Below are 18,113 nucleotides of genomic sequence, written 5' to 3'. Positions count from 1 at the left end.
TGTCTTTCTTGACATACACGACTAGTTTGGCGGTGAGAATACTGACTCACCACCCTTGTTAACCACCCAAAACGGCACTACCATTCTCCATTTTCTTAATACTATGACAAAAGGGAAAAATGAAACAAAATAAATAAATAAAACAACTGTTTCTGCACAACAAGTATCAAAGTCCTATTCTCTGTGATTTTGAATAACCGCTTTTGTCACTCTAAAACCACGTGCACTGCTCTTTTTTCTTCCCATTTTGCCTATGCATTACATGCTATACAGCTAGTGAACTGCTGTATCAGTATTTCCAGTTTTAGACTTTAAGAAATCTACCAGTATCATCCTCTCTCTCACACACAATTAAAAAGCCAGGATGAGAATCATAAAGGACTGACCACAATAGATGCAATCTAGTAGTATTTTAAGCCACACTTATGAGATAATGAACAAAGAAAGCCTACCCCCAACATCTCTAACACTTCTTGTGGAAATGTCAAATTTTCAAGCTGCTGTTGTACAAAGCAAAATATTTTATATTTGAGAATAAACAGCTCCAAAACCTAACAGGCGACTGTTGTAAAATTTTCACGTTATTTCTTGCCAATGTAATAGATAAGCAATGCTTCCTCTCCTCATTCCTAGATATGATAAAAAACACTCCTAAGGATAAGGCGAAGCAAATGATTTGTACACTTACTTTTCTAGCTCTTCCTGTGAATGTGCAAAGGTGCAGCTAGCTCCTCGGGGGCATCCTCCTCTCTGTTTCATGTCTCGGCACATGTATGTCTTGTACTTGCTGTGCTGAGGAGGCTGGCAAGGTTAAAAAACCACAAGGAATATACCAGGTGTAAGTGCACTTAACCAAGAACTGAAGATATCCTTTTATTAAGGGAGAGAGGCACAACTGCTGAACATTCCTTCAATTTAAACATTCCAAAGAGTATCTAATATGAAGCAACTGGAGCTGTATTGATGTTTGGTTGTTCAACAGAACAAACAGATTAAAAGAATAGTTGTTTTGACAACTGAGGCACTATCAGACTTAAAATTTGTTTATTCATTACTGGATCTTGACTGAAACATAGTTTTAAGTTTCTGGAAACAGTTCAGTGAACAAAACTGATATAGACTGGAGAAAGATATTACCATGCTTAATCAGAAATTGCCAAATATTGATCAGGCTTTGGAGTAGACGGAAAATAAACACACTTTGGTCAGTTATTTTTCCATTGCTTTCTGTTAGCTCAAAAACAGCACTGAAGTATCCCTTTGATCTCTGTGAGAGTTAAGCTTCACCAAGACACTTTGGGTCCTCCTTCGGACTAGAAGTCTCTTGATTACCTCTAATAATTATTTTTATTAATAAAAGTTGAGGATTCAGTCTTACTCCTACACAGATCATCAGGATATAGGCTGTCTTATGGATTCCTGTTAGTTTACAAATACACAATGCCTCGCTGCAATCTCACCATCTGCATGTATGCCTGTTTTCCAATCTTTAAATCAATTTTGACAGAAGGCCAGAGGTGGTCTTGAAGTTACTGAAATGCACAAAATTAAATCAGTTGGAGGCAGAAATATTCCATATCAGACTTCTCACCAAGGAAAGGGTCTGTAAAAGTAGACTCTTGCTTTGTGAGAAACTCAGCCAGAAGATGCAAGTCTGTCAGAAGTCATCTGCAGACCGTTTTTTTTCCTCTTGCTATCTACTACAGTGAAGAAGGATTTAGGCAGGATGTATGTGAGCTGCACAGCCCTCTGCTGGCCACTGTTGCTAGCCAACAAAACTCTGCCCCAAACCCAGCATACATCCCCCTTCCCACCTGGAGATTTTGTGTTCCTTTACAAGCATATGCCAGGTCTAGGCAATGGCCGCTCCAGAGCAAAAACCTTCACTGTTTTTCCCACCCTGATTTCCATTTGTGTATTCCTACTGCTTTTCCTCTTGCCAGTAACTGTGCTCATTAGACATCTGAGTGAATGCAAAAAAGTAAAAGAACTGAAATAATTTACTTTGATTTTTCTTCCCCCTTCTCCTAAGAGAATCTTTCTACCTGTTCAGCTCCCTGAACCAGCTCTTCAGGAGGCTGAGTGCCAAGGCAGATAGGGAACGGGAACATATGACAAGCAGCTTTGTCTTTCTGCAGCATCTAGCGTTTAGATCAACTTAGCTATACAACAAAATGAGATCAAAGGAACACGTGGTAAGATGTAATTGTGAGATAAGCTAGTATATATTTGGCAACATCAATTTCTGAAACAACAGCAAAAGAATGGTTTAGAAACCCAGATGGTTCCTTCATATGAAGTCTTCCAAAATCTTTAAACTTTATACACCATTAAATACAGGTGTAAGATTCTTTTCATTAACAGAGCGACTTGGCTGAAATGTGTCATTAAAAACAAGAAAATTCCCACAGATCACAGTGTGAGGCGCCCCAGCTCCTCCTCCCCACCTTCTAATGAGAGGTGTTAATTCATATCCCTATGCTTGTAGCTTGATCAGATTGTTTTCTTTTCGTCCTAGTAAGCTGTGCAAATCCATGCTTTTTATTTTTAATATGAAAGAGTAGCAACATTCTCAACCTGCTCCTTGTGAAACCAAATCTCTCCAGGTGGCACTAACAAACATCTGCTATTAGAATGAGCCAGATAAAATTTATGAGTAAGTTTTTCTTGTACGATTTGGCTTTTACCTGTTGCTGATCCGTTCCTTTCTTGCTGTGATTCTGGATATAATCAACTAAGCCATGAACAACTGTCCTCACGGCAACCAGTCCATTTTCCAGTTGTTCCCATGTTGGAGGTGGAGCATCTATTGCATCGACAGGAAACAATATATATAGGAAGAAAAAGAAAGTCAAAATGATCTTCTAAAACCAGGTTACTAAGAAACCACCAATAGAATTTTTTTGTTGTTGCTTTTGTTAAAGCTTCACAAATGTCATTGAACAAGAAGGATTAAGCTCTTTAATTCAGAGATACGTACCACCTAATGAATAAAGTTATGTATAGAGTCACGATTGAACCACACAAAATATCAAACGGGCCACTCTATTAGCCATTTATTAGCATGCCAAATCTCCTTTTACAAGAGCTTTCATACCCCACAGAACTCCAGAGAAAATGACTTGTACAAACTCTTCATATAATGGATAATCTGTCTGAAAATCCCACTTCACAAATTAGGCAAGATTATTCTGTATAAATGCCACCATCACTTGCCTAGATCATGCAGTCACTGAACAGCAACCAAAATTGTTGTATCCCACATGGAAACATGTCACAAGGCTAGTATATGCACCAGAGCATCTAACACAAAGCAGTGCAAATAAATTTCAGGCTTAATCCTAGAGGGGTACTTGCTCTATCTAGCTGACTGACACACTTGTCTAACCATTTAACCTATTCCAGCAGGTAACAATCCCACTGGGTGCTGACACACTCTGCTGCAATACACAGGACCTCCAAGTGTTTCTCTAAGCGCCTTTCAAGATCTTTAACAGAATTATGTTCTGCTCACAAGTACGTGACACTTGCAGAGAAGCTGCAATGTACCTATAGAACAGCAGGGAAGCAACTCAATAGCACAGCAGAGCAATGACTTCAAAATCAGACTTCCCTACTGAAACTTCCAGCAAGGCTATTAGTGATTCCACTTTCCTTACCACTCTTTGGCTAACAAATTGCTAGTACACAGTTTTGTCTCTGGCTAGTTACAATATGAAAGATTTGGGAAGAAAGTACTGCCTTGCCTTTAACTGTGAAGTACAACTGCGAGAAAACTTTGTTTCTCATACAACTGGTCCTCATTTGAAAGGTCAGTTTATTTGCTTAGACAGAAACTAAGAACTATGACTCCTGATGTCACAGTTTAGGCATCAACACACTTGATTAGTTTTGGTTTTAACAAAAATTAATGGGTATAAAACTTCAACTACAGCACTATCCCTTCCATCCCTACTCCCTCAGGGGGTCCATACTCATATTGCTACTGACTTTTCCAACACTTTCCATCTCTCTGTCAACATCTTGGATTTTATGTATCCTTTACGCTCTTTCCAGCTTAATTTCCCCTTCCCAGACCATCGTTCACACTTCTACAGAATTCTATATCAACAAGGAAAACAATAAATTCCTTAGCATAACACACCTGTCTCATTAAGACCAATTCTTGCCCAACTTCTGTCTTTTCTGTAATTGTTTTCTTAAGGAATCTCCCCAGTTTGTAAATAAATTTGCTCTGGTAAAAGAACTGGAGAGGAAAAAAAACTCAGACTGGCAGCTAAGGCTTTGCATTAGGGGTTCAAATGATAATCCTGTTGCTTTGCAAATCTGGTTTCCAACAGCAGCATGTTTACTAAACAGGGAAAAGTAGAAGAGTAAGACTGCTGCCAGTCTCTCCAGTTAGAATTGCCTAATATAAGGCATACACTATGTAATCTCACAGAATTGTATGTATCCAATATCCTCATTCATGCTCACCTAGTGCTGTCAAACAAAGAAGATAGCTTCTGAGAAGTTGTAAAATTATTCCTGACACTCTTGAATTTATTTTAGCTTTAAAATAGTTTTCTCACACAAATCACTGCTGTTCCCAGATTGGTTATGAATACCATTTGAGAATCTTAAGTTTGAGTTATAGAAGATGTCTCCTACCACTTGAGGAACAATTTTTTAAACTCGTAACACTTCAAAGGCTCCTCTTGCTAAACTGAACGTGGTGATTTCTTTTGGTCCCCCAGCCCTGCAAAACATCTAGACTGACCTGGACTGGGATCAATATTTGCCAGGAGCTCAAGGTGAGGTCGAAGACGATTCAGGTTAGCTGGATCTCCAGTCCTCTGGAGAGCAATAGTTAATTCCTGAACACTCTGTGCAAACGAGGCTGGGGTCTGCAACTTAAAAAAATTATAATAATTAACTTTCTACAGGCAAAGCAATCCTCAGCGTTTCTAATGGTTGCTCCACAAGATCACAGAGCTGCCTTACAAAACTGGACTAATTTTTTCCTCACACAAGCTGACTTCAGCACCTTGTATTAAATTCCTTCTATGGTATTATGAGCACACCCTTTTTTGACATTAGACGTTGAAACACAGTCCTACATAGACAAAACAAACTGGCATTACTTCTAGCAATGTAACCTGTCTTTTCTGTGTTGTACTGGCACCCAGAAAGAAATGCAGATATTAGAGAACATTTAAGTAAGATTTCTTAACATTCTGGTATCTCCAATCCCTGAACCAACAGGACTGTATCCTGGTTTACACCAAATACAGATGACAGTAAAGAGCAAGATGGTAGAAGGAGAAAGATTATTAGCATCCCCACATGTTAAGTATTGAAAAATATTGTTAACTCTACCTAGAGCCTTCATATGTCCTCTGTCAGAACACCTGAAAACGTGGGCAAATACATGAATATGTAGCAGTCCTTGGAGCCAATCCTCCTGAATGGCAACCCAAAGCATTTCACAGCTTTTGTAACTGTTCAAAGCATTACAGTTCAGTTCTTCCCAGCTAATTTAGGCACTTTTATGTGTTGCCTAACATCTGGGGGGAAATCCCCTAATTTAAACATTTAGGGAACGTTTTAAACATTTTAGGGAACATAGGACAAATGTTCCCTCTAACCAAAAAGAGATATGAGCATTTCCAAATGCCAAGTCATTGTATTTAAGAAACATGTTTCAACATCTCTTACTTCATTCATGTACAGACTAGGAGACTGATTTTCTTCCAACTTATTGACTAGCTCCCTGCCTGAAAACATGAACCATTAACCTCTCCTGCCACATTCACAGTTATCGTATGTTCACAAAGGACACCTCCCAGCTAGCCCCAGTGCAGCTAACCCCTGTGGCTTCTCACATGCTGACAGAGGTGAAGAAGAAAGAGATAGCAAGATGGCAGAGGGAGCAAGATTCACTAGGTTACAGCTATAATTATTCAAGCCATAACAGGCTTTGAAATAATACGGCAAATGATTAATGGATGAGTATACCTGGGTACAATGTGTATATATACTCAAGCATTCAAATTACAAGCATATAAATCTAAAACAGTTGCAAGGAAGATAAAGTGGGCTGATTTTAGGTGGCTTTACCTTATCAATGATAGACTGCATGTGGGATTTGTGAGATTGGTCTCCGTATAACAGGGAGGACCACTGATCTGGTGCAATGCGTAAACCTGCTTCCATAGCAATTTGAACAATCTGGGAATCATGTTCCCTTCTCAGAGCTTCGTAAGTCCGAAATTCCTCTTTCAATTGCATCAGGGAGGAATCCTCATCACGCTTTGTCACCTAGTGGGGAGAAACAAACCAAATACAATTAAACAGGGTAAGAAGATGTAAAGTCCAAGGCAAGAGAAGTTGTTAGCCAGCAAGTAAATTCCTCCTCCCAAATGAAACTGAACTATGATAGTATGCAGCCAACACCACCAGTGGTTCCTACTAAAATAACACTTCTCCACTTCTTGGTGGTTGCAGTTGATATCAAATATAATTTACTCAGAATCTGACCCAAACATTGGTGGCAGTATCAGACTTCCTGAACAACTTGACAGCCTCTATACTTTACTTCTCAAACCAGGGTATTTTGTTTGTATTGCAGGTTTTTGTTTTAGTGTATCAGTACCAGCAACAAAGCATTTTTCTAATTTAACAAGAGTGAAAGACATTAAAGTAGAGCACCTAGGAATGGACCATTAAATAGTGTAAAGCACCATAAACAGCTTAAATTCACTTTATAACAACTCTGGTACTCCAGTGCCTTGCATTTCTTTCTATCCACATCACCATTCAATTAACAGAACTGGAGATTTTCCAGCTTTAAGACTCTTCTAAGGAGATAAGCCACACTGACTTACATACAAGTTTTGTTACTGTGCATCCATTAAGCCTGGACAACACCCAAACTTAGATTTACAGCTTAAACTTCCAATTTCAGCCTACACTGCCACCACAGATGTAGGAGAAAGAACTCTCTAAACACATTCGGGACTTGATTAGGAATACTTCTTATAACCATACATATTTTTAGACACAATCAATGATACAGGACAATGAAAACTGAAAATGAAGAACAAAAATATGCATTTATACACATTTGAATGTGTACTGAAATGAATTTTAAATTGAGACATCTTTTTGCTATATAAAGAAATATTTCCCTGCATTATAAAGTCTCCAGGCAGGATCTTCTTCATACCTTGAAGCATGAGGCTCTGTAAAGAAGCTGGACAACATGCCCAATGCTAGTTTTAGAAGCCTGAGGAAATCGTGGCTCCAGTCTCTGAACCACAAAGAGAACTAAGACCTTCCGTGACAAAGCAGATCCATCTTCCAGAGCTAGCAGAACCAGCTTTAAAGCCTCCTCTTGCATGGCTGGGGGGAAAACAATGAGAAGGGAAAGATCAGAGAAGACCAAGGAAGATATCAGCATTGTTTCATGTTTCCCTACAAGTAAGGGTGGGAGACCAGGTACAAGCCACACATGTGTACTTCCAGATTACCAGACTGTGACTGCAGAAATATTTTCTTTTATTATTATTACTTATTTTTCTTTTTTGCTTTATTCTCTTTTGGGTATCAGATGATAGAAGACTTCTTCATTCCTGTCTGTATCTCTGTTCTAGTATAAGTTTTTGAAGTGCATTATCCCCACACCTTTCCCATCACAGAATGCTGCCATACTGAGGCACGACAAGGCTGCTTCCTGGGCAGGTAAAAGTAATTAGTGTCCCCACAAATATATTAGGCGATGTACCACCAAGTATTTGACTAGATAACAAGCGTCTTTGATCCTTGCAGCAGTGCAGAAGTTATCATTCCAAGGTTATACTTCCTTTATTTGTTTCAGTGGTAAAAAAAACAAACAAACAAAAAAAACACTTCTGTTTTAAGCAACTGGCTTCCTATTTCACAGCATTCTTTTTTGTTGGTACTCAGAAAGTTAACTCTACATGTTCAGTAACCAGACTTTTTTTTTTTTTTAAGCAAATTTGATTTAGTGTTCTATGGAAAAGAATTTAGATTTCTAAGTACATAACTTAAAAACAAAAAAACCTGACACACCCATACCCTATGGGTACCAGATCTCTTCTACACAACTCTAGAAGGGTCCTGCCTCTCCAAAGAACACCTGAGAGACTATTTTCTATTTTATTTTATCACAAGAACAAAAGAACACAGACCAGTCTGAATTTTACAGATTTGCAAAAGCACTAAAAAGGCGAGAAGTCCACGACAACATCCCAATAGCTATATCATTAATTCTGAAGACCTACTATTATAAAATCAGGCCAGTGCCCAATAAAAATCACTCGGACAATTTCAGTCACAAGGATGTCCATTTCTCAGTCCTTCCTAATTCTGAATTGCTTCTAGTATACAAGCAGTACTTACTACATGTGTGTTACCTACCTGGGCCAAGGAACTGGCACCCTCTGGCTCTCACTGCAGCCCAAAGGTTAGAAGAAAGTTGCTGAGGATTTTGATGCTGAAGAATGAGCTCCGTGACTGTTCTTTCACCAAGTGACCGTGCAGCACGCATAGCTCTGATCCGTCCTTCTTCCTCCACTAGCTGGCAGTGAACTAGCGTCACAAGTTTCCTTTGCATAGGACGACTTAGAACGCTCTGAGTAGTACTGTTAAGACCCACACCTTCAAAATAAAACAAAGCAGAAAAAATATCAGCTACCTCTTAACTCCTCCTCTTGTGCCAGCCTTCAGCTGCCGTGCTGGAGAAATGCAAAACTAGTTCTCCTGATGTCCACTTGTTAAACAGAACACCTCAGAGAAGGGATATCGCCACTTCGTTTTTGTCAGTTTGTTTCACCCAGCATTACAAGCTGACAGCTCCATGCAGTCAGCCTTCCCACGGATTTATGTTTTTGTCTCTGTGACTGCTTTTGCTGTCTAAGATGTTAGAAATTCTCTCCCCATGTAGGAAGTCTGCTCTGAACCCTCCCCGATGGATTCTCAGGTGCCTCCTCAAGGACAGGAGGACCATACTGTAGCCCTTCCCTTATTTGTGGGCTTCAGGGATCACTGTCTTCTTTAACCACCTGTCCGTTTTCAGACACAGAGTATCTTACCTATATTTGAGATCGACGCTGCTTTGACCTACCCAAACTAAACTGGTATGACCCAAACACTTTTGAGCTCACGTGAACAAATACATTCACAGATGTGCTGGGAACCACTGAGAGCAGGGTAAGAAACAAGTTACCAGACACAGAGCTACCCCGCTGAGCTTGTTCTGCAGCACGGGCCATGTTCATTAGGGCACTACTACTCAGAGTGGTTACGGTACTACTGTTGTGCTGTACAAGTTGGAAAAGCTTGAGAGAACTTTTTGTAAGAGTCTAGTTTTGGACCCCCATATTGCTCACCTCTCCTATTTCACTGGCTTCTACATCTAGGAAGGGTTGACAGGTTTTCCAAGTCCACCATATGCAAGGTAGGTAAAATACATACTCTGGAACTCAGTTCAATTTTGTTACTTTAGAATTACTCAGACAGACCTGCACTTGTATATAATCTTGCATATCAAAGTATACTTGTTTCTCTTGTAGGTCCTATATCTAGTAATTCTCTTGTTTCAGTTGATTCTTCTGCTACAAACATGCTGCACTACAGTTATCTCAAAGCAAAGCAGAAGTCAATCCATGATTTTTAGCTTTATCTAGTTGACTGAGGTGAATTCAACTAAGTTTGTCTCAACTTACTGTACCCAAGGCCAAATGTGCCTCAGCATTTTCTAGGCGTTATTTTTGACTTAAGGACTTAGAATTTATTTTCCCCCAAGTGAAGACATAACCCTAATGCCTAGGAAAGTGTTTTCAACCACCAGTCATTTTTAAACTAGATCTGAATCAATTTTTCCCCCTAATAGACTAACTAGTCATTTGGACAGTTTGCTATGCACGTTATGTGTTTCCATATTTCATTTTGAAAGGAAACCATGTAGGAATTACCTCTTGCGCTGCTGAGTGGTTTGAGGTACAATGCTAATTCTTCCACACATTTCTTGCCCTCCTCATAATGCTTGGTATCTTCAGCTCCACTACATAAAGTAATTGGCTGCTGCTCAGGAACCTGAGAAGAGATGACGTACGTTTATGACAAATATGCATAAATAACAGGCAGTCATACTTACAAATGCCACATGAAACTAGTTAATATCAAGCATTTCCTGTTTTGTTCTTCTTCTCAGTGTTTTTCTACATTAGTAAGCATTTTTTTCCAGCTTGTTTAGTGAACAAATGGCAAAGAAACTATCAGTTAAACGGAAGATTAAACTAGGCAGCAAATTTATGGTTGTATCAGACTTTTTATTTAGTGGCTGACAGGAAATAGAAGCATAACAAGAGATATATTAGCATGAGAAACTTAGCATTCTTTGCTACTGTAAATTTTTGTTAAAGTCACATGCATATTGAGACATCTCCAGAGCTGGCTGACCAAATATAGAACAGATCAGACAAACTCTGGCTTGCAAAAACATGCAGATTCACGGCTAGGGCCTCACAGCTCTGATATCATCCAGGGCTAAGTGATCTGAGCTGTGTAGGTGGGAGAAATACCAAGCAGCAGATGCACTAGGCCACCCTTGCAGTGTATTCTGCCCAGGCCCACTCAAGCAAGCAAAAAAGACCACGTTACCCTGCATAGTACGAAGGAATACAAACTGCAGGTATCAATCTGACAGCACAGGACAGTTACAGGCTTGATTTTTATTTTTATTATGTTTTGGCTATGGCATTTATTCCTTCATCCAGGCATCCACCAGAAAACAATATTTTTTTGAAGGGATGTTGAATCCCACCCCCTCCAGGTTTTTTTTTCCCCCTCCAATTTCAATTCCTACAGCTTTAACAAATCTGGGGGTGCAGCACAGCACCGTAGACAAACACTACTACTCAGCAATCAACTCAACAACTACAGGGTAGCATAAAGAACAGGAATTTTTCAGAAGACTAAACACAGGCACTTTTTGCGTATGCTACTGAAGTGCAAATAGATCTCAGACTGACTTCTACCATTTCCAAGTCAATCACTACAACACAATGCTAATCCTATGCAGCTGCTCACCCGAGCCTCAACCTAGAAGCACAAGTCTTTAATGCTTGAGCTGCAGACTGCTACGGACCTGTTAACCTTCACACATAAGTACCCCAGCCATGTCAAGAGTAACATTACAATGGCAGCAGTGAATAGAAGCCGTGAACTGATATAAACGTACCTCACCACAACTGTGGACAGGAGTTTTCCTATTAATTTTAACAGAAATCATGTTCCAGTGACACGATCACGCTTCTACAGGCCTACATGCTGGGTTGGGGGGAAATGCTCATTCTGACAGGCCTCAGAGAAAGCAGGGTTACTACTTGCATAACTCCTGCTTTGAAAGTCAGCTACAAAAAAAAGCCTCCCAATGCAATACACAAGCTGCAACAATTACAAGAGTTGATACCACTCCAGAAACAAGATAATCAAAACAGCCTGGATCAGACACTTTTACTCCTCCTACAGGGGAAAACATGAGTTTAATCACACCAAGACAGGAAGGGTAGCCTGGATGATTTCCACAGACTACAGTTAACTTATGAGGGATTTGTTTTCCTGTTTCTAAACAAGAAAGATTTTGCAAAAGTAGATTTTTGCAGCCCGATCTTACAGAGGTGAAGTGTAACTGTTTCACCAACACCAACCTCAGTCCTGCTGGCTTCTTGTGACTTGGGCACCAGGCATTAATTAACACTCTGGCATTCCCTTCCATGCTAACAGAACACCCCACCTCCTTTTCAAAGCCACTGCCATTTTCCCAGGCTGCTGTCTGGGAAGTCCTACCAGCACAACTGGCTCACTGATCCCACAGCGTGCATCTCATGCATTTGTGCCGAGACAGGCACTGTGCAGTCTCTGCCCTATCTCCAGCTGTAATGTATTTAGGGGAAATTCCCTCTTGCTCCTGCAAGCGTGCAGTCCGCCAACAGCACCAACTTGAAATGCAAGCTCAGCAGACAGAGCGGGCTGGGAGCAGACAGGGCAGGAAGCAGCACTCAGCCTGGGATTTCTGTCTGGAATCGGTGCTGGGTTAGTGTGCATTCACGGCAGCGGCCTGGAATGCCGGACACAGCACAACACAACTGGCAGCACACGGACTGTCTGGCCAGCTCACAGAAAGCCTCCCCTGGCCCAGGAAAAAGCTGGCACAGGAAAACTGCCAAGAGTTGAAGAAACTATTCAACACTGTGCCTCTGCACGTCAGTCCCTTTTCTCCTCTTTGCAAGGGAAGCTTTAACATAAAATCCGAAGGCCCTGCACAGCTGTACTTCTGGTAAAACAACAGCTCGACAGAGATTTAACTTCCGTCTTAAGCTGAAGCAAGCGTCACATGGAATGATAACACAAGAGGCTTACTTTGTGGCTTCAGGAGCCTTCAGGAGAGAATACATTTCTCCCCACATGGATCACACCACTGAGGATGAAATAACTCCCAGCAAAGCTTACGAGTAATTTATCCTTTTGCTGGTACTACTATACACAGTTCCAAGGCTTCCCCCCCTACTATTTCAGATTAGGGGAACAGCACTGACCAAGAAAAAAAAAAAAAAAAGAACAAAAAAGCCATGATTCACGAAAGTCACATAAGAGCTGAATTTTAATGTTGGCTCTATCAAACAATCGCTGGGAGACAAGTGAGAAATCATTCATGTTCAAAGCATTTTCACTTCCCCTTCTCAAAATATCTCTGAGAGCATGCCGGACACTTTGGTCATGTCTGTTTACAATGCCTCTTGAGAGCCTCAAAATAGATGCCCCGCAGAATGAGTTCATGATTTTCATCCTCATTCAATATTCCATTTTCTCAGACACCGCACCCTTCACAGTTTTAGTTTTCACTGCAAGTACATTTACATAACACAACGAATGCCTCCCAAGGGAGGCTTGAACAAGACCGGAAAAATAACCTCAGATGCTTTATTTAAGCCTGTGCTCATTCTGTGCACATCTGCCTGAGTGACAGGGGCAGGTACCGCGCGGTGGAATGCTGCCCATCAGCGTGGCTGCACGCGGCCGCAGGACGAGGCAGGTTGCACAGTGAGAGGGGGGGGCAGAAAAGAATGCTAATGCACCATCCTCCATCCCCACGGATGGATGTCTTGTTTTCTGCTAAGAAACAACCAAAAAAACAAACCAACGCACAGCCCACTGCCCAGTTCCTTCACCAAGGATAACTTTTTTACAGAAAATTCCTGTCATGGCGCTCGCTTCACAAGAAGCTACACCACCACATCACCAAGTGGTAATTCAAGCTTTGCAGCCGCAATCTTCCCCTTTTCAAAGGGCTATGAGTTAAGATCACTCAGCACGTTCTCTCATTGTGCACATGATTCCGCTTGCTGCCTGGAATTGCATTTATCATGTCCACAGGAAACTACGGAAGAAATTAAACCACCACAGGAATTACTGCCACTTGATGTCACCTGTTTGGAGTGCACACAATGCAGTTACAGGTGCCACAGAAAACAGGAGGGAAGAGATTAGATGACAGGTCCATGACTAGCACCTTCAAAACACTGCCCTGGTCATGTTTAAAATATTTACGTACCGTGAGTAATACAGGGATGCTTGAATAGTTAACATGCAAAACCTCGTTCCCTTAGAAATTGGCTTAAGGGATTTTTTTCCTCTACCTAAGAAGTTTAAAAAGCAAGCTATCCCAGGGATGATCTAATAAAGCCTTTCTGATTTGTATTAGAGGCACTGTGCCTCCCTTCCCTCACACTGTTCTTAGCTCTCTCTGAAGTGCTCAGCTAGTTCCAGCCCTCCCAGGGATAATAATTCTCACCCCCTCCTTCCAAGCCCTTCTCCCCTCATCTTCCGAGGCTGATCCTATCTACGTGCATGCCAAACTGCCCAGCTACCTTCCCACTCAACAGACCCTGTGTCCATGCTTGGTGTGTCCCACACTATGGCAGGGAAGCAGAAATTTGAAACTCTGCAAGAGTTTTCGTATCAAGTATGGTTTTAAATTGGGAAACAATTTTACTCCTTGGAAAGGGGTGGGAAGAGGGAAAATTCATGAGCAGACAGTAATTCAAGCAGTAAATCAACACTCTTCACCACGAGAGCAATGAAACCTTCACAAAGATAATGCTCTTATTAGGAAAATAGGTTACTGCTCCTCAGGTGCCCATGTGACAAGTTCAGCACGTTTTCTGCAGAAATACAGTCCTGCTTGCTTCACCCCGTGGCTCTGTGTGAAGGCCAGCCGATGTGACTTGCCCTGAAATCCTGTCGATGCTGCCAGTCACAGCAGAAGAGATTTGTTTCATGAACTGCCTGTTCTCCTCCTCTGCCTCCAGCAAAAAGCACACAACGCTTATAAATGTGTGAACTTCTCAGAAACCTCCCCAAAGGGAGAAGAACAAACTGTTCTTTTCTCCCCCAGATAAAAGCTGTAATTGTGTTCTACTGTATTTCCATCTAAAAGGAAGCCCACTTTTTGGGATGCATCATTTAAAAATAAAGCATTACAGGTCTCTACGGACTCAGGTTAAGGTACACATGGGTTTGTTGGAGATTAGGGGAGTTTAAAGACACACACAACCTCCTGAAACTAAGACAAGAAGTGGAACAAGAACATGGGCTTTGTTTTGTTACGGAAATTGATGATACTGCTTGTTTCGTGCTCTGGCTTGCTGCTCTCAGATCGTTTTTGTTGATGTGTACCAAAGAGAGCCCATCTTCTTCATGAGACAGAGCTCGAAGTTGGTATAGTTTCTCTGCAGCACTGTTTTTTTGTCCATTAGCGAAGTCTTCCTCTGTAAAAGATGTCAAGCCTGGCCATTCTTAAAGAGATTTGAGGAAAAAAGCCACTGTTTCCCTGTCCTTCCCAGCAGAGCAGCCTAATTATGCTCTAGTACTCCAGAGTCTGGTAAACATTGCAAGAGGTGCCAGGAAGGGAAGGAGAAGAGGAGAAAGGATGGTGACTTACACTGAATGCTAATTTCATTCACAGCACTGGAACACGCTCACTGAAACTAGGAGAGCTGAGGGTGTGTGTATGTACAAGTTTCTCTTAAGGGGAACGTGGGGACAGAAATAAAAGCCCCACTAAGCCCACCAATTACTGCTCAGGTCACACACTGCAGTGAGCAAGCATGCATGCAGGAATGGGTGACAAACAAGAGGGAAGAGAGTACGATCTCTTTTGGTGACATTTGCAGGTTTTAAGGTCACCACGAAACAAGGTTCTATGAATCTGGATTGTGGAAAATTTAAGATATGAAAAGGAGCACAAAAAAATATGCCATTAGGTCAAAATCTGAACCTAGAGCTCAGAGGGCTCTCAGGACACATACAGCACTGCCATACCCTTCTTCACACATACAGATGAGGAAGTTCTGACTAGCTAACTAGCAAAACCAGAATAAAACTCTAGTAATTGTAACAGGGGCTGGTTGATTTTCCATCTCATTCTACAGGATCTTCTTTTTGTGGAAATTCTCATTTAAGCTATCACATAGCTACCTACATAGACAAAGTATAACAAAGGCACACAAAACCACCAAACAAATGCAGAAGCAAAGACCTTTATCATAAATGTGGACATTTGGCTACAGCTGGAACTACTCTAGAAACTCCAAAGAGGAAGGAAGGAAGATACAAAGGAGCAAGAGGGGAAGAAGAGAATGGTAATATTTATGGCATCACCCACAGATCTCACACTGCTTGGAAGCCCTTCAAGGGTGGCAGCATATGCACATTACAGAAATGGAAGCACAGAGGCTCATTATCCTCTCCTGCAGAGCACGATGAATCACCAGTACAGCCAGAAACACAAGTCAATTTTAAATTTTCTGATACAAGTTCCAGACCAATACACCTCATGAAGAAGAAAAATAAGCACTCCTTGATAAACAAAAACACAGAACTAAAAAAAAAAGTTGTAAAACCACACCTGAATCTTTGTCACAGCACCTTGTGTAAAATATCGTAAGAACACTTTCCCATCCTCCTTTTACAGTTCTTCCACAACACAGGTCATCTCTTTTACCTGACCTACACATCTCCTTGAGCTTTCTGCTGAAACTCTGCTGAACCCAGACAGGGAAGCAGAAAATGGGAAAACGGCCACTGTAAGGGAACCGCATTCCTTCTACATTTCTGCTTCTTACCCATAAGTTTGACACAATCATCCCTCCTCTCCCCAAGATCGTGACCCTGTCCAGCCTTGGGAGGTATGGGCTACAAGAAACTGCTGATGCTCTAACCACGATAAGCTTATGCCAATTTAAGTATGTGCTGCAACTGAACAGGACAATCCTGCTTTCCCCTGGCCCCTCTCTCTAGGCTGCCAGTAGCACCAGGAGTACTCATTCTGGTCAGATCACCCTTCAGCTGGCCTCAGTGCACCCCTGCCAGCAGAAAGGGGCTCTTGGGCAGGCTCTCCCATTCTCCTGGAGGGGGGGTTAGATTAATGTCAGCTCACAAAGTTATCTGTCTCGTGCTTTCAGCAGAGCACAGATGGACACACCTTAGAGAAGAAGGAAGGGACCAGAACCAGCCCTTTTGATTTAGTGTAGTCGCGAGCTGTCGACAAACCTAACACCAAATCAGTCAGTGACCAGTAGAAGCAAGATCTGACCTGCTGTTCCACTATCTAAAACCTATAATCACCAGTCAGTCTACAGAAAGGCAGACGTCTCTTCTACACTGTCACATTCTTTATTCATGAGTCTTTTTACTCCTTTCCTTTTGGAGGACAACACAGAAAGAGATAAAAAAAAAAAGCACTGCTACCTGAGCACCCACTAGCTGCAGCAAGGCTGAGTTCACAGGAAGGAGTTCAATGTCGGTGTTGATAGTGGTCTGGTCAAAGGGGCACGCCTTCCGGTGGAGCTTGTTGAGGCACATCTTGCAGACAGTGTGGCCGCAACCCAAGCTGATGGGCTTTCGGATCGTTTCGTCGAAAGTCTGTGTGCAAATTGGGCAGGAGAGAAAATCTGTCCATTGTGGAGCTTGTACAGGCATTGCTTCAGGAGTTAATTGACAGGACAAAAATCTAAAGCACAGATTCCACTGGAATCAAAATCTTTGAAAAAAAAGTCTGTTTGTTTTTAAATATCTTCTGTAAGTACAGACGGTCAGCACATAGTGTGAAACATAACCTAAAAGAGAAGAGAAACACAGTTAGCATTCTCTGCTGGAACAGGCATTTCAAATCCTTTGTGCTATGCAAACGCCACTCATAGATGTATAGCTCAGCTAGGAGGGCAGTTCTAACATTAAACAGACTGAGTCACAACCTGTTTTAATTCCAGCTACTCTCCGGCACTGGAAAAGCCACTTAGAACTGTTTCTGCTGTTAGGCATCCTTAAAAAAAAAAAAAAAAAAAGCAAGGTAGGTATCCACCTGAAGTTATGAGGCTGGATTAATTTTCCATTTTAATGTTTTTTTCTTTACAGGCAAGCTAATTAGCATCAACTAGATTTGAAACAAAACAAGACATTTTTAAAAGCATTATTGTACTGATTCTACTAAAACAACATTTATTTATTTAAAGTACTGATTAAAATTTTACTTTGACAAGGCTTCATCCAAAACCTGTATCATGAGCAAGTTTCCCCCCGCATTCAGGGGCTCCAGGCTGGTGCACAGTGACTCTGCAGACACATCTGGGCTGCCACAGCCTCAGCAGTGCGGGGTGAATGGCTGGGGTGCAGCCAGATACCACCTGCATCATCACAGCTCACACACAGTGCCAGGTAACACCCCCTGCTGCTACTACAGCACCAGTCCCATGCTCAAGCGGATTCCCATAGACCTGCGTTATGCCACAGGGACTTATCTGGGCACATCTCAATTATCCTGGGAATCCCCACGTGTTACGGGGTGTAAGTCAGCATTGCAAACTTGCCCTCAGCCTGTCCACCAAGCAGTGCCGTTCCTCAAAAGAAGGAAGAACTTCCACAAGTCATTTCTGACTCTAAGAGCAAGAACTGTCTCTCGAGAACCCTTTCTAAGCCTGATTTATATCATTAATTCCCTATCTAGAGATTTTATAGGCAGAGAAAGTCAAATTTTCTCTAATGCATCG

The 18,113-nt window shown here is 41.6% G+C and overlaps 1 protein-coding gene across 18 annotated transcripts in view; it reads right to left on the bottom strand.

Moving 5' to 3' along the window:
• RC3H1 (ring finger and CCCH-type domains 1) overlaps positions 1-18,113 on the bottom strand; it is a 62,108-nt gene that overhangs the window by 22,166 nt on the left and 21,829 nt on the right. For 12 of the 18 annotated variants that reach the window (XM_038182977.2, XM_038182969.2, XM_038182974.2 and 9 more), the window contains exons 2-9: positions 16,813-17,183; positions 9,978-10,098; positions 8,422-8,661; positions 7,208-7,383; positions 6,100-6,300; positions 4,760-4,892; positions 2,688-2,806; positions 689-801 (exon numbers count right to left, since the gene is read on the bottom strand). In XM_038182977.2, coding sequence (XP_038038905.1) covers positions 689-801; positions 2,688-2,806; positions 4,760-4,892; positions 6,100-6,300; positions 7,208-7,383; positions 8,422-8,661; positions 9,978-10,098; positions 16,813-17,046 — 1,337 coding nt within the window. In that variant the 5' untranslated portion in view covers positions 17,047-17,183. The remainder of the gene's footprint in view (positions 1-688; positions 802-2,687; positions 2,807-4,759; positions 4,893-6,099; positions 6,301-7,207; positions 7,384-8,421; positions 8,662-9,977; positions 10,099-16,812; positions 17,184-18,113) is intronic. The other 6 variants (XM_027463438.3, XM_038182979.2, XM_038182980.2 and 3 more) reach the window with 2 other exon arrangements.

This window comes from Anas platyrhynchos, chromosome 8 (genome assembly GCF_047663525.1).
Source record: "Anas platyrhynchos isolate ZD024472 breed Pekin duck chromosome 8, IASCAAS_PekinDuck_T2T, whole genome shotgun sequence".
NCBI lineage: Eukaryota > Metazoa > Chordata > Aves > Anseriformes > Anatidae > Anas > Anas platyrhynchos.
This window is presented reverse-complemented; position numbering and strand designations above follow the sequence as displayed.